We start from the raw sequence: 24,526 nt of genomic DNA, 5'->3' as shown, positions 1-24,526 counted from the left end.
TTTTGTCAGCTTCTCTCAAAGGCTTTTGTGCCAAACAAAGTGATTGTGTGCTTTCTACACTGAGAACACGGTTGTGTGATAGTAGTTACCTCATTTCAATGCTCTGTAGTAGGGATGCACCGATTAATCGGTAACCAAATATATTCGGCCGAATATGGCAAAAAAAAAGCCACATTCGGCCTTCGGTGGAATGAGTTAAAAACAAGGCCGAATAGTGGCGTGTGACGCAAAATTTTGACGCGGTGACGCAATCAACCAACGTGCAGTGACGTTGGGATATGTTGTGTACCTGTATAAGTGTAAGAGGTTACAAGCACACACTTAATTGAGATTTACTTGAGCCTTCTGTTTACATTATTAGCATATCTACTGTGGCTAAGCAGACTTTTGCCAAAAGGACAATAATTCATTTGTTGTGGGTTTATCCACTTTAATGCACTTTATTTTTTTTTGGAATGCATGTTTTGTTTGAAGGCCTAATATAAATTAAAAACTTTGTGCTTCGTTTGAAAAGCAAAGGCTACTGGAATATTAAAAAAATGTCAATATTCAATAAAAAATACTTTATTTGAAAAACATGTCTAAATATTTATTCTAGGCTATTTATGCAATATTAAAAACAATTATGAAAAACTGCATTCAGTATTCGGCCTTCGGCCAAGCGTTTAAATTTTATTCGGCTTCGGCCACAAATTTTCATTTCGGTGCATCCCTACTCTGTAGAATAGGGATCTGTTTTGTTTACATGAAACAGGACACATTTTCCGTAGCGGTTTTACTTTCTCCGTCGACGAATTTCGCCACTTAATGTTGTCTTTCCAAGCACTGCTGCTGTGAAAAGCCATTTCTAATTGGCAGTTTACAGAGTCTCATGTTGTTTCAATGACTAGCTTTTTTTCCAGTGTAACAGCGTTCTGAAAATTACTTTAAAAAAGTAATTTGTTACTTGTCAATTTACCAAAAAATAATTGAGAATCAGCACCTCCAAGTCCAAGTCCATAGTTCTCACCCGGAAAAGGTTGGAGTGGCATCACCAACCCTGCCCCTAGTGGAGGAGTTCAAGTACCTAGGAGTCTTGTACACGAGTGGGGGAAGAGTGGATCGTGAGATCGACAGGCGGATCGGTGCGGCGTCTTCAGTAATGCGGACGCTGTATCGATCCGTCGCGGTGAAGAAGGAGCTGAGCCAGAAGGCAAAGCTCTCAATTTACCGGTCGATCTACGTTCCCATCCTCACCTAAGTCATGAGCTTTGGGTCATGACCGAAAGGACAAGATCACGAGTACAAGTGGCTGGAATGAGTTTCCTCCGCCGTGTGGCGGGGCTCTCCCTTAGAGATAGGGTGAGAAGCTCTGCCATCTGGGAGGAACTCAAAGTAAAGCCGCGGCTCCTTCACATCGAGAGGAGCCAGATGAGGTGGTTCGGGCATCTGGTCAGGATGCCACCCGAACGCCTCCCTAGGGAGGTGTTTAGGGCACGTCATACCGGGGAAGACTATGTCTCCCGGCTGGCCTGGGAACGCCTCGGGATCCCCCGGGAAGAGCTGGACGAAGTGGCTGGGGAGAGGGAAGTCTGGGCTTCCCTGCTTAGGCTGCTGCCCCCGCGACCTAACCTCGGATAAGCGGAAGAAGATGGATGGATGGATAATTTAATTACTAAGATAATTACTCTTTAAGTTAAAGTACCAATGATTGTCACACACACACACACTAAGTGTGGTGAAATGTGTCGTCTGCACTTGACCCATCCCCTTGTTCACCCCCTGGGAGGTGAGGGGAGCAGTGGGCAGCAGCGGTGCTGCGCCCGGGAATCATTTTTGGTGATTTAACCCCCAATTCCAACAAAAATTATTCCTGGATGCGGCACCGCTGCTGCCCACTGCTCCCCTCACCTCCCAGGGGGTGAACAAGGGGATGGGTCAAGTGAAGACGACACATTTCACCACACCTAGTGTGTGTGTGTGTGTGTGTGTGTGTGTGTGTGTGTGTGTGTGACAATCACTGGTACTTTAACTTAAAGAGTAATTATCTTAATAATTCAATAATTGTTTTGGTATTTTTTTAATAAATGTAATTAACTATTAGGGAAAGTAATTAATACGTTACCAAAAAAAAACCTGCAAATGTCTTGCATTTGCTGTTGAGACAATTCATATGTGCGCACAGTGTGCGTGTGTGCTTTTTTTTTTAAAGGCGGGGCCTGTTGCCTAGTGACGTGTGACATCATCGAGGGTTGTTAGCTTTACGTGTTAGACGCCAGCCAATTTGAATCTTTTCAACGGATTGCGTTAATCGTGGTTAATAAAGAGAGTGAAAGTGCTTTGATGGTGGTCCTATCATCTTGTCAACAAACGGTGTATTGTTTGGATGGCAAGTTTAGTCACTTCTTGTTCATTATTCCTGTTGTGTTGTCTGCTGTGTCACAGTGTGATGTCGCCTCTTCATATTTGCATGTGTCTACTACATTTATTTATTTATATATTATATAATATATATATATATATATATATATTTGCAGTGTGTATATAAAACGGAGGATGTTGTAGTTGTTTTAGAGGGCTTTGAAGGCTACAACGGTGACTGGGATTAGCCACATTCTGCAGGTGTTTTTTTTATCATCTTTAAAATCCTAAAAAAAGGTGTTCTTGTCTTTTGTTATGATTATGAACAATAGGCAAAATTCCCCAAAAAGTGCACTCCACCTTTAACACACCAACAACATCAACAACAACAGCACTTCAGCATTATGCACCAATGAGGGTTATAGTGAGCAAGGTTGCATTCAGGAACACTTGGAATTATGAGCATCCAACATCACATCTGATGTTTTTTGTATGGCTGCAATAATTTTGACAATTTGGGCACCGGCATTGTTCTAAACGACCGATTTTGTGTTAACATCACTCCAAACATAAGCGGTACGCATCCTTAACGCTAATTTATATGTTCTTCAAGTCTTGAGTCTCTCTGCCCTAATGCAAGCAGACTATAACCTCAAAAGGAGATGAGTCAGCACTCTACATCAGGGGTGTCAAACTTGTTTTCATTGAGGGCCACATCGCAGTTGTCTGCCCACAGAGGGTCGCTTGTAAATATATGATTAAATAAATTTAAAAAAAGTAAGGATTCGGCTTTTAATATTGCATTATTGCCTAAGCATTTGATTATTCAGTTTTTTTTTAACCTTTGCTTAAAAAAAACCCAAATAGATTTTAGTGTGAAAAAACTTGCTTAGTTGCTAGAATTTTTTTGTAAAAGTTGCAGTGTTTCCTCTACAGAATGGAAAAACAGTACCACTCTTATACTGTAAAATCTACAGTTGTTGATTTTACAGTGTATTACTGTAAACACAGAAACAATACCAAAGTTGCTTTTTTACCGTAAAGTGTATTGTGATTTTTACAGTGCACACTTTGATAACTTGCTTTGAACTCATAAGTCAAGCTGATATTCAAGTACCGTATTTTTCAGATTGTAAGTTGCAGTTTTTTTTCATAGTTTGGCCGGGGGTGCGACTTATACTCAGGGACGACTTATGTGTGAAATGATTAACACATTACCGTAAAATATCAAATTAAATTATTTAGCTCATTCATGTAAGAGACTAGTCTAGTAAAAGATTTCATGGGATTTAGCAATTAGGAGTGACAGATAGTTTGGTAAACGTATAGCATGTTCTATATGTTATAGTTATTTGAATGACTCTTACATAATATGTTATGTTAACATAGCAGGCACCTTCTCAGTTGGTTATTTATGCCTCATATAACCTACACTTATTCAGCCTGTTGTTCACTATTCTTTATTTATTTTAAATTGCCTTTCAAATGTCTATTCTTGGTGTTGGGTTTTATCAAATATATGTCCCCTAAAAATGCAACTTATACTCCTTATATATGTTTTTTCCTTCTTTATTATGCATTTTTGGCAGGTGCGACTTATACTCCGGAGCGACTTATACTCCGAAAAATACGGTACTTATTTTTTATTTTGTTGCGTTATTATATATTACATTTTAAAATACATGTATATAAGTATAAGCATGCAGTTCATGTATCTTTTGAATATCAAAATGAAAAGAACAAATACATTTTGTAAGAAAATATTCTTGATTAAAGCATATTACCATTATGCGGGCCATATTAAATATGGTGGGCCAGATGTGGCCCCCGGGCCTCGAGTTTGACACCTGTGCTCTACTTGTACTTGTGGGCAGCTGACAACACATGCAAGTGTTTCTGAATAATAAGAAACATGTGTGTCAATCTGCTATCAAGGTCTCATGCAAAAGAGTCCTAGTGTTCCCTGGAAGCTGTAAAATAATCCAGGCTGCAGTAGAAGTCCTCCCACCTGCTCAGCCCCTCCTCCTCCGCCTTTCTGAGCTTTTAAAGCCACATGATCAGCAAGCACATGGCTAGTGTGAGCCATGTGACGTCACCCCCACACCCTCCCCCCTTGCACGCTGCAGCAGTAGAGCAGCACTCGCATTTTAAACACCCGTTTGCTGCACAGTTTCACCAGGCGCCGTAAAAAGGAACGTTTTGTTGTCAAGTATATAAATAAATTATCTTTAGATTTGGAAAAGACTAAGTATATGGTATTCGGTAATAAAAGAAAGATGGAAGTTAGTTTATCCATAAACAATGTGAAAATTGAGAAGGTGTCTGAAATCAGATTTCTTGGGGTCATCTTAGATGAAAAGTTGACATGGAAAGCTCATATAATGCATGTGAAAAATAAGGTATCTAAAAGTTTATTTATTTTGAACAAGGTTAAATCTAGTTTTCCATACAACACAATGAGAATGTTATATTGCTCAATTATTCTACAGAAATATGGGGAAATACATATCATAGCAACATAATGCCTTTATTTCTTTCACAGAAAAGAGCAATTCGAATCATTTTTAAAGTAGGATATAGAGACCACACAAATCCACTCTTCATTAGGTCAGGATTACTAAAACTAAAAGACATTGTAGAATTGAATACACTATTAATGATGTTCAAAGCGAGAAATAAAGTTCTTCCGAAGGACATACAAAAGTTATTTGTGTTCACATCTGAAGATGAGAACCACAGAAGGCCGTATGACTTTAAACATCCAAGAGTGCGAACAAATTTGAAACAAATGTGCTTGTCTGTTGTTGGTGTGAAAGCATGGAATTCTCTAAACAAAGACTTAAAAAGCTGTAAGAATATATTTGTTTTTAAAAAGAGTTACAAAAAGAGAAAACTGAAATTATATCAAACTGAGTTTTGATTTAGATTGGACGTGTCATTGTGAAAGTGCTTAAAGGAAAATGGAAAAGTATGTTGGAGTTTGGGTGTTGGTGGAGGGAACAGTTATAAAGTCATCAAAAATAATTGGTGTTAAAAAGGGGGCAGATAAATATAAGAATATTATTCTTCCATCTGCTCCTTTCTGATCATGGAAATGTATAAGAAAGAAAAACAAAAAAAACAATGATAGTGTCAATTGTACGTGGCTTGTAAATATGCATTTTCATGAAAGGAATAAAAATAAATGATGATGGTGATGAAGTATTAGTCTGTGTAGGATAATGCTCTGTTTACAACCGCTATCATCATTAGAATAAAATCACACAAAATTAATAATTGTACAAAATTCATCTGTATTCAGCAACCTTAAGTCACATATACAATACCACTTGCATGGAGGAAAAAGCTACTATTCTTACAGTAAGACATGGATTATTTAATAAACTAGTGTCCTTAAGTCCAGCCTGGGGACCATTTGCAGCTAATTTTTTTTACTAATACAAAAAAAATCCATCCATCCATTTCTACCGCTTGTCCCGTTCGGGGTTGCTGGAGCCTATCTCAGCTGCACATGAGCGGAAGGCGGCGTACACCCTGGACAAGTCACCACCAAAATCACAGGGCTAACATTCACTAGGGCCCATTTAGTGTTGCCAATCAACCTATCCCCAGGTGCATGTCTTTGGAAGTGGGAGGAAGCCGGAGTACCCGGAGGGAACCCACGCAGTCACGGGGAGAACATGCAAACTCCACACAGAAAGATCCCGAGCCCGGGATTGAACTCAGGACCTTCGTATTGTGAGGCTCATGCAAGTAACAAACAGGAGTAACGTAATGAGAAAAAGTTGCGATATATAAACTAATATCACACAGCTGACATGCAGGCAGTTTTTACTTAAAAAGTTATTGCGCAAAAAAATAATAATTATTAGTTCAAATCAGTTTTGGTATTATGAGAAATTCAAGAATTTACATTAAATATTCCACTTTTTTTTTTTAAATGGGGAAAAATATTGCATATTTTGTGTTTTTGCCGTTAAAAAGGTAACATAAAAACTATAATTGTCATGAGCGGAGGCCTTTTGAATCCACCGGAAGTTTAGTCGGAATTTTTGTTCAAAAAAACTAATAACGAAAAGCAATGTTGTTATGAACTATTATTGACTTGGGCGGCATAGCTCGGTTGGTAGAGTGGCCGTGTCAGCAACTTGAGGGTTGCAGGTTCGATTCCCGCTTGTGCCATCCTAGTCACTGCCGTTGTGTCCTTGGGCAAGACACTTTACCCACCTGCTCCCAGTGCCACCCACACTGGTTTAAATGTAACTTAGATATTGGGTGTCACTATGTAAAGCGCTTTGAGTCGCTTGAGAAAAGCGCTATATAAATATACTTCACTTCACTTATATAAAGCTTCAACTACTTCACATCAACTTTCCACTTTGAACATTTTTTGGGGGGGAGGATATTGCATATTCTTTGGTTTTATCATTAAAAAACTGGGTTTTTCTTTGACAAAGCATAAAACATAAGATGATTTTTTTTGGTCAACAGATCTGAAATTTGATCTATAGATATTAAAGCGTTGAAAATACAGAAATATTAATGTATTGTATGGATTATTCTCAACAGGGTTCATTGGCACAAAGGAGTACAAAACATTAAAAAAAAGTTCAACTTGATGTCAATGGATAGATCTGAAGGTTTGAACTGTTTAACTTCCTAGTACCTGGCTGGCGTCCACATATGTGGACACAACGTTTTTGGTAGTGTAGAGCGCAATACTACATTTTTTTTCTACAAGACCCCGGTTTTAACTTTCACTGCCAATTTAGTGGTGGCGGAAGAGTTTTATATACAATACAGGCCAAAAGTTTGGACACACCTTCTCCTCATTCAATGTGTTTTTTTAATTTTCATGACTATTTACATTGTAGATTGTCACTGAAGGCATCAAAACTATGAATGAAAACACGTTTTATATTCTAATTTCTTCAAAATAGCCACCATTTGCTCTGATTACTTTTTCGCACACTCTTGGCATTCTCTCTATGAGCTTCAAGAGGTAGTCACCTGAAATGGTTTTCGCTTCACAGGTGAGCTTGAAGCTGGAGAGAATGCCAAGAGTGTGCAAAGCAGTAATCAGAGCAAAGGGTGGCTATTTGGAAGAAACTGGAACATAAAACTTTTTTTTAGTTATTTCACCTTTTTTTTGTTAAGTACATAACTCCACATGTGCTCATTCATAGTTTAGCTACAATGTAAATAGTGAAGAAAACGCATTAAATGAGAAAATGTGTCCAAACTTTTGGCCTGTATTGACCGTCACATGTTAGATTCAAGATGGCAACTTTCAAACTTTTGTTTTTTTTTGTTTTTTACTCATTGGGTTCTAAAGAGCCAAGACAAATTAAAAATACATGTCATACAAGAGTTCAGGTCTTAAGGACCTTGAACACTCATCAAAATTGTGGGAATGAATCATAATGTATTGGTTTTGAAAATGAGAAACATCCAAATGGCCCCCAAAGCGTTTTTCTATGTGGGCAGAAAAAAGTGTGGACACCGCTGATCTAATACTAGTAAGGCCCAAAAATGCAAGGGATTAAAATGTATCTAATGTCCTACTACTTAGGGCTTCACGGTGGCAGAGGGGTTAGTGCGTCTGCCTCACAATACGAAGTTCCTGCAGTCCTGGGTTCAAATCCAGGCTCGGAATCTTTCTGTGTGGAGTTTGCATGTTCTCCCCGTGAGTGCGTGGGTTCTCTCCGGGTACTCTGGCTTCCTCCCACTTCCAAAGACATGCACCATGAATTGATTAACGTGGACCCCGACTTAAACAAGTTGAAAAACTTATTCGGGTGTTACCATTTAGTGGTCAATTGTACGGAATATGTACTGTACTGTGCAAACTACTAATAAAAGTATCAATCAATCAATCAAACCTGGGGATAGGTTGATTGGCAACACTAAATTGGCCCTAGTGTGTGAATGTGAGTGTGAATGTTGTCTATCTGTGTTGGCCCTGCGATGAGATGGCGACTTGTCCAGGGTGTACCCTGCCTTCCGCCCGATTGTAGCTGAGATAGGCGCCAGCGCCCCCCGCGACCCCGAAAGGGAATAAGCAGTAGAAAAAGGATGGATGGGTCCTCCTACTTACTATGTCATAAAGGCCGCTACATAAAAACATGACAATGCTTTTATGGCAGTCAAACTATCAGGATTATTTTAGCTGTATTAAATATGAAAATGGATCAGACAGGTCAGATTGTCCACCATGACCTGAGATCAGTGACACTTGGAACATGCTGGAGAGAATTGAGGCCAGAAAAGAGTGAATTGGACACACACACACACACACACAACACTGTAATTGTGAGCTGTCAGGCACCACGTGAAGTCTTCCTGCTGCAAGGCGCGGCAAGAGGAGGTCAGCCCACAGTCACAAGACCCGTCTCGCTCCAGTTGGAGACGAGGGCGGCGTGTCTGCCACGTGGCCTCACGCCCTGCTGCTGGCCCTTTAAGGCTCACAGTGCAGTTTGTCCTCTGCACAAGTGGAGGGGCTCGCCTCGCCCCTCCCCCCCTCCGGTTCTCCCAGCCATGTGCACGCCACTTGCGTCGCTTGTGTGTGTTTACTTTGGAAGCGCTCACCGCCGCCTATCCCCGGCTCATCTACATTTCCACACACGCGTGGTTCAGATCGACCGAGGGGGTGGGGGGGGTTGACAATCATGCCGAGTAGACAAAGGGTACTTGGAACCTGATGTCCTGGCAACACATTAGCAGGAAGTCATGTGGGAGCCATCTGCCTTAAGTGGCTTCTCAGGTTGCGTGCGTTTCTATGGCGATGAGCGCATTTGTTGTCGGGGTCTCAGCCACGTGCACGCTCATGCACGCTCCAGTCGAGTGGAGCACCTGGACCATGTGGCCGTCATCTGGCGTGTACTCTGTTCTAGATTCAGACACGCCTTGCTTGGCGTCTCTTACTGAGGACACCAGGGATGTCCTCATGGTAGGGATTGCACCCTCATAGTCAATCCAGGATATATTTAACCTACGAGAAGAATGTCAACCCTCATCAACCTGTTGCTGTGACAAAAGCTGCTTTAGCCCTTTTAACATTTGTAAATGATACAAGCAAACAAAGAAGTCTAATAATAACAAGGGGTGTGGGAAAAAAATCGATTCGAATACGTTGTGTAATTCGGAATCGATTTTTATTTTTAAAAAATAGATTTTTTTATTCTATTTTTTTGATCAATCCAACAAACCACTACACATCAATACCATAACAATGCAATCCAATTCCAAAACCAAACCTGACCCAGCAACACTCAGAACTGCAATAAACAGAGCAATTGAGAGGAGACACAAACACGACACAGAACAAACCAAAAGTAGGGAAACAAAAATGAATATTATCAACAACCGTATCAATATTAGTTATAATTTTAGTATATCAGTGATTAAAAATCCCTCATTGACATTATCATTAGACATTTATAAAAATTAAAAAAAAGAACAATAGTGTCACAGTGCATCGCATCTCATAAGCTTGACAACACACTGTGTCCGATATTTTCACAAAGATAAAATAAGTCATATTTTTGGTTCGTTTAATAGTTAAAAAAAATTTAAATTATTGCAATCAGTTGATCAAACATTGTCCTTTACAATTATAAAAGCTTTTAAAAAAAAATCTGCTACTATGCTTACATGTCAGCAGACTGGGGTAGATCCTGCTGAAATCCTATGTATTGAATGAATACAGAATAGTTTTGAATCGGAAAAATATTGTTTTTGAATCGCGAATCGAATAATTGAAAAAAGCGATATAATATCGAATCGTGACCCCAGGAATCGATATTGAATGGAATCGTGGGACACCCAAAGATTCGCAGCCCTACTATTAACCCTTAACAACTTTTACACTTCCCATATTGGAGTCTTGAGTATTGGCCGATAAAGATGCAGAGGACTTATTTCAGTTCTAGTAAAACGATAATTGTTTTTTTTTTTTCAACACCAAGTAGCCACAATATTTAAATCAAGCTCAAGTAAGTCAAAAGATGCGGACACGTTTGTTACAGGATAACTTCTGCCTTGGAGACTTTGTATGTGTAAACAATGAGCAACCATAATTGTTCGATACTGGTTTATATTGATAAATGTGCTGTTTTAGACTGCAATATTTACACTGGTTATGTATGTCGACATTGTGTGCTATTGTGCGCTTAGTTGTTGTGTAGCTGCTAGCTCCTGGTAGCCTATCGTCTGCCATGTTTACTTCCTGTAATTGACTCGACTAAAATATAATAACGTGTGTGTTTACTGGAGGACATTTACATGTTGACAGGCTGTCCAGCTTTGCACAGGTAAACATGCTGCAGGACTGTTTGTATCAGACATTTTAGATGCACGGTGATATCATCTGATACTTGATTTTTTTTGTTTGTTTATGATATCGGACGGATATCAATAAATCGGGACACCCCTTTTCTAGATAAAAATACTAAATAAAGTGCAGATGAATAAATATTTCACCAAAAAACAGCCTACAGCTAACTTTATGTACTTGGTTGTAATGCAAGTGAGATATAACGTAACATTTATTTGGCAATATTCTCCACTGTTGCTGATGTTGAATTGTATATTTACAGTTTGCTGCAAAACTACCAGATAACATTAGTGCTTTGTGTGTACTTTCCCTAAAATAAGCTTCTCTTGCATTGTGTGGAGCACGGCACTACTAATCCACTTCTCGGACAAGAGACAGGTGCCTGACCTCATTCTATTTACACTCCATGTGCTCATGTGTCCTACGTGCACAGCCTGACAAAACCTGCCCTTTACTCACACAAACACTGACTTGCCACATGCGCTTGAACGCTGACACACACCCTCCGAGAGTGAACACAAGCAGGAAGTACACCCGAGCAGGATACGGTTTTATGACCCTGACTCATCAACTTGCTGCAACTTGACTTCACAATGCTGGTTTTTCTTTTTTCTCTTCAGTAAGCCCACATGTGTGTGGACGTGTAGTAATACCTGTTGTCTGTGGAAGTGTAATAATACGTGTTGTCTGTGGAAATGTAGTAATACCTGTTGTCTGTGGAAGTGTAGTAATACCTGTTGTCTGTGGAAGTGTAATAATACGTGTTGTCTGTGGAAGTGTAGTAATACCTGTTGTCTGTGGACGTGTAGTAATACCTGTTGTCTGTGGAAGTGTAATAATACGTGTTTGTAGGTGGAAGTGTAATAATACGTGTTGTCTGCGGAAGTGTAGTAATACCTGTTGTAGGTGGAAGTGTAATAATACCTGTTGTCTGTGGAAGTGTAGTAATACCTGTTGTAGGTGGAAGTGTAATAATACGTGTTGTAGGTGGAAGTGTAATAATACCTGTTGTCTGTGGAAGTGTAGTAATACCTGTTGTCTGTGGAAGTGTAATAATACGTGTTGTAGGTGGAAGTGTAATAATACGTGTTGTCTGCGGAAGTGTAGTAATACCTGTTGTAGGTGGAAGTGTAATAATACCTGTTGTCTGTGGAAGTGTAGTAATACCTGTTGTAGGTGGAAGTGTAATAATACCTGTTGTCTGTGGAAGTGTAGTAATACCTGTTGTAGGTGGAAGTGTAATAATACGTGTTGTAGGTGGAAGTGTAATAATACCTGTTGTCTGTGGAAGTGTAGTAATACGTGTTGTCTGTGGAAGTGTAATAATACGTGTTGTCTGTGGAAGTGTAGTAATATGTGTTGTATGTGGACGTGTATACGTGTTGTCTGTGGAAGTGTAGTAATACGTGTTGTCTGTGGAAGTGTAGTAATACCTGTTGTCTGTGGAAGTGTAATAATACGTGTTGTAGGTGGAAGTGTAGTAATACGTGTTGTAGGTGGAAGTGTAGTAATACCTGTTGTCTGTGGAAGTGTAATAATACGTGTTGTAGGTGGAAGTGTAATAATACCTGTTGTCTGTGGACGTGTAGTAATGTGTTGTAGGTGGACGTGTAGTAATAGGTGTAGTATGTGGACATGTAGTAATAGGCGGTGTATGTGGACGTGTAGTAATACTTGTATGTGGACATGTAGTACTAGGTGGTGTATGTGGATGTGAAGTAATACGTGTTGTATGTTGACGTGTAGTAATAGGTGTAGTATGTGGACATGTAGTAATAGGTGGTGTATGTGGACGTGTAGTAACACGTGAAGTATGTGGACGTGTTGTATGTTGACATGTAGTAATAGGCGGTGTATGTGGATGTGTAGTAATAAGTGTAGTATGTGGATGTGTAGTAATACTTGTATGTGGACATGTAGTAATAGGTGTAGTATGTGGATGTGTAGTAATACGTGTTGTATGTTGACATGTAGTAATAGGTGTAGTATGTGGACATGTAGTAATAGGTGTAGTATGGGGACGTGTAGTATTACGTGTAGTATGGGGACGTGTAGTATTACGTGTAGTATGGGGACGTGTAGTATTACGTGTAGTATGGGGACGTGTAGTATTACGTGTAGTATGGGGACGTGTAGTATTACGTGTAGTATGTGGACGTGTAGTACTAGGTGTTGCATGGGAACGTGTAGTGATAGGTCTAATATGTGGACGTGCAGTAATACGTGTAATAGTTGGTGTATGTGGACGTGTAGTAATACATGTAGTATCTGGCCATGTAGTAATAGGTGTAGTATGTGGACATGTAGTAATAGGTGTAGTATGTGGACATGTAGTAATATGTGTTACATGTGGACGTGGAGTAATACGTGTTGTATGTGGATGTGTAGTAATAGGTGGTGAATGTGGACGTGTAGTAATACATGTAGTATGTGGACATGTAGTAATAGGTGTAGTATGTGGACGTGTAGTAATATGTGTTACATGTCGACGTGTAGTAATACGTGTTGTATGTGGATGTGTAGTAATACATGTAGTATGTGGACATGTAGTAATATGTGTTACATGTCGACGTGTAGTAATACGTGTTGTATGTGGATGTGTAGTAATACATGTAGTATGTGGACGTGTAATAATAGGTGGTGTATGTGGACACGTAGTAATACGTGTAGTATCTGGACGTGTAGTAATATGTGTAGTATGTGGACGCGTAGTAATACGTGTAGGTGGACGTGTAGTAATACGTGTTGTATGTGGATGTGTAGTAATAGGTTGTGTATGTGGACGTGTAGTTATACGTGATGTATGTGGACGTGCAGTAATAGGTGGTGTATGTGTGGACGTGTAGTTATACATGATGTATGTGGATGTGTAGTAATAGGTGGTGTATGTGTGGACGTGTAGTTATACGTGATGTATGTGGACGTGCAGTAATAGGTGTAGTATGTGGATGTGTAGTAATATGTGGTGTTTGTGGATATGTAGTAATAGGTGTAGTATGTGGTGTATGTGGACGTGTATTAATAGGTGGTGTATGTGGACGTTTAGTAATAGGTGGTGTATGTGGACGTGTAGTAATATGTGGTGTTTGTGGATATGTAGTAATAGGTGTATGTGGTGTATGTGGACGTGTAGTACTAGATGGTGTATGTGGACGTGTAGTAATAGGTGGTGTATGTGGACGTGTAGTAACAGGTGGTGTATGTGGACGTTTAGTAATACGTGGTGTATGTGGACGTGTAGTACTAGGTGGTGTATGTGGACGTGTAGTAATATGTGGTGTTTGTGGATATGTAGTAATAGGTGTATGTGGTGTATGTGGACGTGTAGTACTAGATGGTGTATGTGGACGTGTAGTAATAGGTGGTGTATGTGGACGTGTAGTACTAGGTGGTGTATGTGGACGTGTAGTACTATGTGGTGTATGTGGACGTGTAGCACTAGGTGGTGTATGTGGACGTGTAGCACTAGGTGGTGTATGTGGACGTGTAGTACTAGGTGGTGTATGTGGACGTCTAGTAACAGGTGGTGTATGTGGACGTGTAGTACTAGGTGGTGTATGTGGACATAAAGTAACAGGTGTTGTATGTGGACATGTAACAGGTGTTGTATGTGGACGTGTAGTAACAGGTGTTGTATGTGGACGTGTAGTAATAGGTGTTGTATGTGGACGTGTAGTAATAGGTGTTGTATGTGGACGTGTAGTAATAGGTGGTGTATGTGGACGTGTAGTACTAGGTGGTGTATGTGGACGTGTAGTACTAGGTGGTGTATGTGGACGTGTAGTACTAGGTGGTGTATGTGGACGTGTAGTAACAGGTGTTGTATGTGGACGTGTAGTACTAGGTGTTGTATGTGGACATGTAACAGGTGGTGTATGTGGACGTGTAGTACTAGGTGGTGTATGTGGACATAAAGTAACAGGTGTTGTATGTGGACATGTAGTAACAGGTGTTGTATGTGGACGTGTAGTAATAGGTGTTGTATGTGGACGTGTAGTAATAGGTGGTGTATGTGGACGTGTAGTACTAGGGTGGTGTATGTGGACGTGTAGTAATAGGTGGTGTATGTGGACGTGTAGTACTAGGTGGTGTATGTGGACGTGTAGTACTAGGTGGTGAATGTGGACGTGTAGTACTAGGTGGTATATGTGGACGTGTAGTACTAGGGTGGTGTATGTGGACGTGTAGTAATAGGTGGTATATGTGGACGTGTAGTACTAGGGTGGTGTATGTGGACGTGTAGTAATAGGTGGTGTATGTGGACGTGTAGTACTAGGTGGTGTATGTGGACGTGTAGTACTAGGTGGTGAATGTGGACGTGTAGTACTAGGTGGTGTATGTGGACGTGTAGTACTAGGTGGTGTATGTGGACGTCTAGTAACAGGTGGTGTATGTGGACGTGTAGTACTAGGTGGTGTATGTGGACATAAAGTAACAGGTGTTGTATGTGGACATGTAACAGGTGTTGTATGTGGACGTGTAGTAACAGGTGTTGTATGTGGACGTGTAGTAATAGGTGTTGTATGTGGACGTGTAGTAATAGGTGTTGTATGTGGACGTGTAGTAATAGGTGGTGTATGTGGACGTGTAGTACTAGGTGGTGTATGTGGACGTGTAGTACTAGGTGGTGTATGTGGACGTGTAGTACTAGGTGGTGTATGTGGACGTGTAGTAACAGGTGTTGTATGTGGACGTGTAGTACTAGGTGTTGTATGTGGACATGTAACAGGTGGTGTATGTGGACGTGTAGTACTAGGTGGTGTATGTGGACATAAAGTAACAGGTGTTGTATGTGGACATGTAGTAACAGGTGTTGTATGTGGACGTGTAGTAATAGGTGTTGTATGTGGACGTGTAGTAATAGGTGGTGTATGTGGACGTGTAGTACTAGGGTGGTGTATGTGGACGTGTAGTAATAGGTGGTGTATGTGGACGTGTAGTACTAGGTGGTGTATGTGGACGTGTAGTACTAGGTGGTGAATGTGGACGTGTAGTACTAGGTGGTATATGTGGACGTGTAGTACTAGGGTGGTGTATGTGGACGTGTAGTAATAGGTGGTGTATGTGGACGTGTAGTACTAGGGTGGTGTATGTGGACGTGTAGTAATAGGTGGTGTATGTGGACGTGTAGTACTAGGTGGTGTATGTGGACGTGTAGTACTAGGTGGTGAATGTGGACGTGTAGTACTAGGTGGTGTATGTGGACGTGTAGTACTAGGTGGTGTATGTGGACGTGTAGTACTAGGTGGTGTATGTGGACGTGTAGTACTAGGTGGTGTATGTGGACGTGTAGTACTAGGTGTTGTATGTGGACGTGTAGTACTAGGTGGTATATGTGGACGTGTAGTACTAGGGTGGTGTATGTGGACGTGTAGTACTAGGTGGTATATGTGGACGTGTAGTACTAGGGTGGTGTATGTGGACGTGTAGTACTAGGTGGTGTATGTGGACGTGTAGTACTAGGTGGTGAATGTGGACGTGTAGTACTAGGTGGTGTATGTGGACGTGTAGTACTAGGTGGTGTATGTGGACGTGTAGTACTAGGTGGTGTATGTGGACGTGTAGTACTAGGTGGTGAATGTGGACGTGTAGTACTAGGTGGTGAATGTGGACGTGTAGTACTAGGTGGTGAATGTGGACGTGTAGTACTAGGTGGTGAATGTGGACGTGTAGTACTAGGTGGTGAATGTGGACGTGTAGTACTAGGTGGTGAATGTGGACGTGTAGTACTAGGTGGTGAATGTGGACGTGTAGTACTAGGTGGTGAATGTGGACGTGTAGTACTAGGTGGTGAATGTGGACGTGTAGTACTAGGTGGTGAATGTGGACGTGTAGTACTAGGTGGTGAATGTGGACGTGTAGTACTAGGTGGTGAATGTGGACGTGTAGTACTAGGTGGTGAATGTGGACGTGTAGTACTAGGTGGTGTATGTGGACGTGTAGTACTAGGTGGTGTATGTGGACGTGTAGTACTAGGTGGTGTATGTGGACGTGTAGTACTAGGTGGTGAATGTGGACGTGTAGTACTAGGTGGTGAATGTGGACATGTAGTACTAGGTGGTGAATGTGGACGTGTAGTACTAGGTGGTGTATGTGGACGTGTAGTACTAGGTGGTGAATGTGGACATGTAGTACTAGGTGGTGAATGTGGACGTGTAGTACTAGGTGATGAATGTGGACGTGTAGTACTAGGTGGTGTATGTGGACGTGTAGGACTAGGTGGTGTATGTGGATGTGTAGTAATAGGTGGTGAATGTGGACGTGTAGTACTAAGTGGTGTATGTGGACGTGTAGTAATACGTGTTGTATATGGAGCAGAACACGATGGTCATTGAACTTTAGGGAACTTTTTACAGGCTTTTCAATTGGAATTGAGGAAGTGTGTTTAGTTGTGTGTCAGCTGACCTGCTCAGGGGAGGGGAAGTGGGTCACACTCATTGCCTGGAAGCCCCTCCCACTTTCCATGGAAGCTTGGCCCCCAGGCCTACACCTCCTCTTGTCGCAGTATTGGTCTGTGCCAAAACTTTATGCAGCTTGGATTGCGTTTGTGTTGAACAGTCCAAGGAAACTACCTGGATGCACAACAGAAGGAAGTCATATTGACAAGGGAAAACTGTCCCTGTGCCTGAGAATCAGTACACAATGTAACATCAGTGAAACATTCAGTAGAAGTACACAACTGTCCACCCACAAGTGTCGCCTGCAAACCACCAAACAGTCTTATGCACCTTCCTGGCAGACGTTGAAGCGCAAGGAGAAAGAGTACGAGCACGACATGGAGCGCCTGGCCCGGGAGAAGATAGCCACGCAGCAGCGACTGGAGGAGCTGAAAAACGAGCTGAACCAGTGGATGGATGTGGTGGAGATCGACCGCGTGCTCCGGCAGACGGTGCAGCCTGAGGAGGACCAGGCCTCCACCTCCACCGCCTCAGGTCGGCCTCCACACCACATGGGCTGCATACTAGGACACACCTCATGTGACAAATATTGTTTTTTAATGCCTAACATGGTCACGTTCATCAAATGGTTTGGTCTAGGGATGAGCGATATGCCTTAAAATCTATCTCCCTATATATATATATGGTGTATTATTGGTGTGTAAATGATAATAGAACAATTTCAAAACGGGTTACAAAGGCTTCTTATTAGGCTGTTGAGATGTGGAGTTTTATTCCTTAAAACTACTATTGATTTACTTGCTAATTGACTGTTAATATCTGGTTACTTTTTGTTGTAACCTGTTTCTATCTACACTTCTGTTCAAATGTAATTAACACCTATTATTTTGTTTGGGTACCTTTTATATTAGTTTTGGACGTTGATCTATCAAGTAGCTACAAGGGCAGTATTGGTCATACCAATGCTGATACTTCAAATTTTCAATATCATTAAATAATGAATGATCACAGTTATAATCAGACAAAACTCACAGGATGGTTGTGTAATAAAAAGGACAAAATATTTTTTTTAAATAGAAAATTACCAATCTAACCCACTGTGGTATCGACCCTGTACAGCACTGATACTATACTTGGTATCATTACTGTCAATATTTGTATAGATCTGTGCCACCTCAAGAGCTTTATCTATTCATTAGAATATCCTATATGTATGTTTAGCTATACCTCGTCTTCTAGTGATAACGACACCAGTAAGAAACAAGGAGGCGAAGATCGCTGACATAGAAGCGACTTTGCACTTTTGTTAGTTAAAATGCTCTTCCTTTGTCAAATTTGCAGGACACCACTAGAATGTGTCATTATATGATGTAGGGCTGGGCGATATGGCCTTTTTTTTAATATCGCGATATTTTTAAGCCATATCGCGATACACGATATACATCTCGACCTTTTGCCTTGATACATAAAATCACACCAGTATGATGATTCTATAAAACATTCTTCATACTGCATTAATATATGCTCATTTTAAATTTTCATGCAGAGAAGGTAATACAACACAAAAAAAAAAATCACTATTTCATACGGCGTTGATCTGGAAATGTTTGCCTCGGCATTTTGATGGTGTGGGCGTGTGGCGCCGAATGGAGATGTTGACATGCGGAGTAATCACTCTTCATTCTCTAGCAGGTGACTTTTCAAATGATGCTACAAATTAGCAGTAATGCTACTTTTTGTAGTAACGCTTTTGCCCCACACTTGACAAATTGCGGTTGTCTGTTCGACATATTGGGCAGCACGGTGGTGGGGGGGTTAGTGCCTCTGCCTCACAATACGAAGAGCTTTAGTAGTCCTGGGTTAAATCCCGGGCTCAGGATCTTTCTGTGTGGATAGGTTGATTGGCAACACTAAATTAGCCCTAGTGTGTGAATGTGAGTGTGAATGTTGTCTGTCTATCTGTGTTGGCCCTGAGATGAGGTGGCGACTTGTCCAGGGTGTACCCCGCCTTCCGCCCGATTGTAGCTGCGATAGGCACCAGCGCCCCCCGCTGCCCCAAAAGGAATAAGCGGTAGAAAATGGATGGATGGGATGGATGTTCGACATATTCCCACTTGAAGCCAAACCACCGACAGACGATGGACCCCCTGAACTGTTTTTGTTAGGAATGATTTCTTCCTTCATTTGTTACCAGTTTCGCACCTTCTTTCTCTCTTATTACCACTCGCATCACAGCTAACGTTAGCCACGCTGCTACCTCTCTACTCCGCGAGGGCGTATACGTATGTGACGTATGACCTGACGTATGTAAGAAGGTGCGCTTGCTGTCTGTGAGAAGGAGACACAAGGAGTGATAAGAGGCTGTAGTGTATAGCCAGCAGCTAGAAGCAACTGCATGAGAACGTATACTCCAATATCACAATATAGTCATTTTCTATATCGCACGGAGACAAACCCGAGATGTATCGCCCAGCCCTAGTATGACAATAGTATTAAAACTCTATCGTCACCCAAATTCATATCACTTTCAGTGGGGCAAAAAAGTATTTAGTCAGCCAGCGATTGTGCAAGTTCTCCCACTTAAAATGATGACGGAGGTCTGTCATTTTCATCATAGGTACACTTCAACTGTGAGAGACAGAATGTGGGGAAAAAATCCAGGAATTCACATTGTAGGAATTTTAAAGAATTTATTTGTAAATTATGGTGGAAAAAAAATATTTGGTCAACCATTCAAAGCTATCACTGATGGAAGGAGGTTTTGGCTCAAAATCTCACGATACATGACCCCATTCATTCTTTCCTTAACACGGATCTATCGTCCTGTCCCCTTAGCAGAAAAACAGCCCCAAAGCATGATGTTTCCACCCCCATGCTTCACAGTAGGTACGGTGTTCTTGGGATGCAACTCAGTATTCTTCTTCCTCCAAACACGACGAGTTGAGTTTATACCAAAATGGATACATGGATGATACAGCAGAGGATTGGGAAAATGTCATGTGGTCAGATGAAACCAAAATAGAACTTTTTGGTATAAACTCAATTTGTCGTGTTTGGAGGAAGAAGAATACTGAGTTGCATCCCAAGAACACCATACCTACTGTGAAGCATGGGGGTGGAAACATCATGCTTTGGGGCTGTTTTTCTGCTAAGGGGACAGGACGATTGATCCGTGTTAAGGAAAGAATGAATGGGGCCATGTATCGTGAGATTTTGAGCCAAAACCTCCTTCCATCAGTGAGAGCTTTGAATGGTTGACCAAATACTTATTTTCCACCATAATTTACAAATAAATTCTTTAAAATTCCTACAATGTGAATTTCTGGATTTTTTTTCCACATTCTGTCTCTCACAGTTGAAGTGTACCTATGATGAAAATTACAGATCTCTGTCATCATTTTAAGTGGGAGAACTTGCACAATCGCTGGCTGACTAAATACTTTTTTGCCCCACTGTGTATTGCGCATCATATTTAGCACATTTAAAACAGAAGTTTTCTTTGTGTACTTGCAGAAGGTGAAGACGTCATGGATGACGAAGATGACGACGACGACGACGACGTTCCCGTAAGCCAACAGACGGCCTCGCCCGGCGCTCCCCAAGTCCATCCAGCCGAGCTACACAAGACACCCACCCCCGTCCAGACCCTGACTCTGCCCCCGTGCGCCCCCTCCTTCATCGGCCAGCACATCTCCATCCAGCACAAGCTTCCTTTGCAGCCGACATCCAGTCCACAGATGCCATCCAAGCCTTTAGCTCCGCCCATGACCACCACGTGCAGCGTTCTCTCCGCCCCCATCCCCGCCCAGCCCAGCTTGCACCCCACAGTCATCGCCCACGCGTCCGTTTCCCACCCGTCGGTCATCCAAGCGGTCAACCACGTCATCCAGACGGCGGGAACCAAACACATAGCCCACCTGGCGCCCTCAACTGCCGCCGGCTCCGTGCAGTTGGCGCCCGGCCAGCCGCCCATCAGCCACATCACCGTGCACCCGGTGGCCCACCTGGGTCAGCACCTGCCCGCCCTCTACCCGCAGCCCGTGGCCGTCACTCAGCCCGCCTTGATCAGCCACATCACGCACACGCTCGGACACGTCAACGGCGCCGCCGCCGGCCAGCCCACCGCCATCATGGCCAAACAGACGATGGTGGCGCACCACCCGCAGCTGGTGGGTCAGACTGTTCTCAACCCCGTCACCATGGTGACCATGCCCTCCTTCCCCATCAGCACCCTAAAGCTAGCCTGAGCAAGCGCCCTTTAAAAAGCGGGAAGACAACCAGGCTGCGTGTGAAGATCCACACAACGAGCTTGCACACACACACACACACACACACACACACACACACACTATTGTGCAGCAGTGATGTTTACTGGCTAATCCAGAGAAAATGTGCAAACGGTTGTGGAAGGTGGACTACCCACTGGCACATTTCTACCAGCCCACAAGCAGCACATTGACAACGTGAGATGGAAGCTCCGCCCCCTTCCTCTAGCAGCCAGGCTGGTGTGCAACATCCAAACTGTGGACCGGTGCACTGGAGCGGAGTCCTAAAGGGCACACATGCTACAGGAGCGCTCCCTGCTGTTCCCTCATGGTATAAGGCCTACACCGGAAGACACAATGTTGGTATTGAAATATAGCATCGTCACAGATGTTGATAAACATTCACCAGCCACATGTATGACGCAAAAATGCCTTTACAAAAATAGCAAATGCTTAATTTGAAGAATTTTTTTTTGCACGCCAAAAAAAAAATCCAAAGTGAGCATTGTTATTTGAACTATTCAACAATGAAGATGAATGTGGCGAGTGAGTAAAGCGTGACATCTTTTTAAATGTAAAACAATTTGACCGTTTTCACTACAACTAACAGACTTTGTTGGCATTTCATATCATTTGTCTTTTAAAAGCCTACTGAAATGAGATTTTTTTTATTTAAACGGGGATAACAGCTCCATTCTATGTGTCTTACTTGATCATTTGGCGATATTGCTATACATTTGCTGAAAGGATTTAGTAGAGAACATCGACGATAAAGTTCGCAACTTTTGGTCGCTAATAAAAAAGCCTTGCCTTTACCGGAAGTAGCAGACGATGTGCGCGTGACGTCACGGTTTGTGGAGCTCCTCACATCTTCACATTGTTTACAATCATGGCCACCAGCAGCGAGAGCGATTCGGACCAAAAAAGCAACGATTTCCCTATTAATTTCAGCAAGGATGAAAGATTCGTGGATCAGGAAAGTGAGAGTGGAGGACTAGAAAAAAAAAAAAAGACGAGGGCAGTGGGAACAATTCAGATGTTATTAGACACATTTACTAAGATAATTCTGGAAAATCCCTTATCTGCTTATTGTGTTTTAGTTACATTATATAGTCGTACCTGAAAGTCGGAGGGGTGTGGTGACCACCAGTGTCTCCGAAGGAAGCCACATTTCTCGGCGAGGCAAGGCAGCCGGGCTGAGATTTTTTTGATTTTTTTCCCTCCACAAAGTAAGCATCCGACAGTCTGTGGCGGCTGGTGGGAGGAGGCAAGAGAGTCCACAGCTGCAGGAGGAACGACGCAAACTCTCTGCTCATGTCTACGGTAAGAGCCGAATGTAAACAAGGAAACACCGGCTGTGTTTGCGTTGTTAAAGGCTGCTGCAATTCACCGCTTCCCTCCTTGACGTCTCCATTATTGATTGAACAAAATTGCAAAAGACTCAGCAACACAGATGTCCAGAATACTGTGTAGTTATGCGATCGTTGCAGGATCAAAATGTCCACTACAATCCGTGATGCCACGCGCACACGTCATCATACTGCGCAAAATTTAAAATTGCAATTTAGTAAACTAACCCGGCCGTATTGGCATGTGTTGCAATGTTAATATTTCATCATTGATATATAAACTATCAGACAGCGTGGTCGCTAGTAGTGGGTTTCAGTAGGCCTTTAAACTGTCACATTTTTATTTCCCATATTAGCACTGTGAACCTCAAAGATGAGCATCCGACCTGTGGTTATCCTAGCACTTGCTGCTCTCTTCAATATTGTGACTTGTGGAGGAGCAGACTTATCTTTTTTTTTTATTATTACAAGTATATTAAAGTATCATGTAACTTTTTAGTTCTGTCGCTTGTAACTTGTCATGTCCAGTGTACATTTTTTCGTGCTGTGTTGTATGGGGACCATGATGTAGGCAGCAGTGCAGACCATACACTTTAAGACTCACGCCCTCGTAGCACTGTGCTCTGCCCGCGTACGTCTTTCCCTGTTTTGTTGGGATTCCAGAAAATATAAAAAAAAAAAAAAAAAAAAAAAAACACCTTTCTTGCAAGCAATTCAGTTAGAAATCATGTCGGAGCACGAGAAACATTAAATGTCTAAAAGGTGTCAGGGGATTCTGATGCTCGGAAGACATTAGCAATACACGTTTTTTTTCCCTATGGAGAAAGTTTTACTGTAAATGGCCTCAAGGCTAAATTTAGATTTCACTATGATTTAAAAATTATATGGAAAAAATAAGTTAATAAATTTGTTTGCAAATGTCTGACGTTTCATCTTTTTAGGCAAGTTTGCAAAATGTTTTGGCAAACACGTCACATGACTAAATGACATGGCGCCCTCTAGGGCAGTGGTTCTCAAATAGGGGGTATGTTAAGGTATGCCAAGGGGTATGTGAGATTTTTTTTAAATATTCTAAAAACAGCAACAATTCAAAAATCAATCCATCCATCATCTTCCGCTTATCCGAGGTCGGGTCGCGGGGGCAGCAGCCTAAGCAGGGAAGCCCAGACTTCCCTCTCCCCAGCCACTTCGTCCCGAGGCGTTCCCAGGCCAGCCGGGAGACATAGTCTTCCCAACGTGTCCTGGGTCTTCCCCGTGGCCTCCTACCGGTTGGACGTGCCCTAAACACCTCCCTAGGGAGGCGTTCGGGTGGCATCCTGACCAGATGCTCGAACCACCTCACCTGGCTCCTCTCGATGTGGAGGAGCAGCGGCTTTACTTTGAGTTCCTCCCGGATGGCAGAGCTTCTCACCCTATCTCTAAGGGAGAGCCCCGCCACCCGGCGGAGGAAACTCATTTCGGCCGCTTGTACCCGTGATCTTATCCTTTCGGTCATGACCCAAAGCTCATGACCATAGGTGAGGATGGGAACGTAGATCGAACGGTAAATTGAGAGCTTTGCCTTCCGGCTCAGCTCCTTCTTCACCACAACGGATCGGTACAACGTCCGCATTACTGAAGACGCCGCACCGATCCGCCTGTCGATCTCACGATCCACTCTTCCCCCACTCGTGAACAAGACTCCTAGGTACTTGAACTCCTCCACTTGGGGCAGGGTCTCCTCCCCAACAATTCAAAAATGCTTTATAAATAAATTGAATACTATGTCAACAAAATAATGTAAGTTCATAAACTGTGAAAAGAAATGCAACAATGCAACATTCAGTGTTGACAGCTGGA

The 24,526-nt window shown here is 42.2% G+C and overlaps 1 protein-coding gene across 2 annotated transcripts in view; it reads left to right on the top strand.

Moving 5' to 3' along the window:
- mnta (MAX network transcriptional repressor a) overlaps nucleotides 1-23,609 on the top strand; it is a 51,912-nt gene extending 28,303 nt beyond the window's left edge. For both annotated transcript variants that reach the window (XM_061919175.1, XM_061919174.1), the window contains exons 5-6: nucleotides 17,415-17,607; nucleotides 20,587-23,609. In XM_061919175.1, coding sequence (XP_061775159.1) covers nucleotides 17,415-17,607; nucleotides 20,587-21,320 — 927 coding nt within the window. In that variant the 3' untranslated portion in view covers nucleotides 21,321-23,609. The remainder of the gene's footprint in view (nucleotides 1-17,414; nucleotides 17,608-20,586) is intronic.
- Nucleotides 23,610-24,526: the final 917 nt, after the last annotated feature.

Source organism: Nerophis ophidion, linkage group LG13, assembly GCF_033978795.1.
Source record: "Nerophis ophidion isolate RoL-2023_Sa linkage group LG13, RoL_Noph_v1.0, whole genome shotgun sequence".
In the NCBI taxonomy this organism is placed as follows: Eukaryota; Metazoa; Chordata; class Actinopteri; order Syngnathiformes; family Syngnathidae; genus Nerophis; species Nerophis ophidion.
This window is presented reverse-complemented; position numbering and strand designations above follow the sequence as displayed.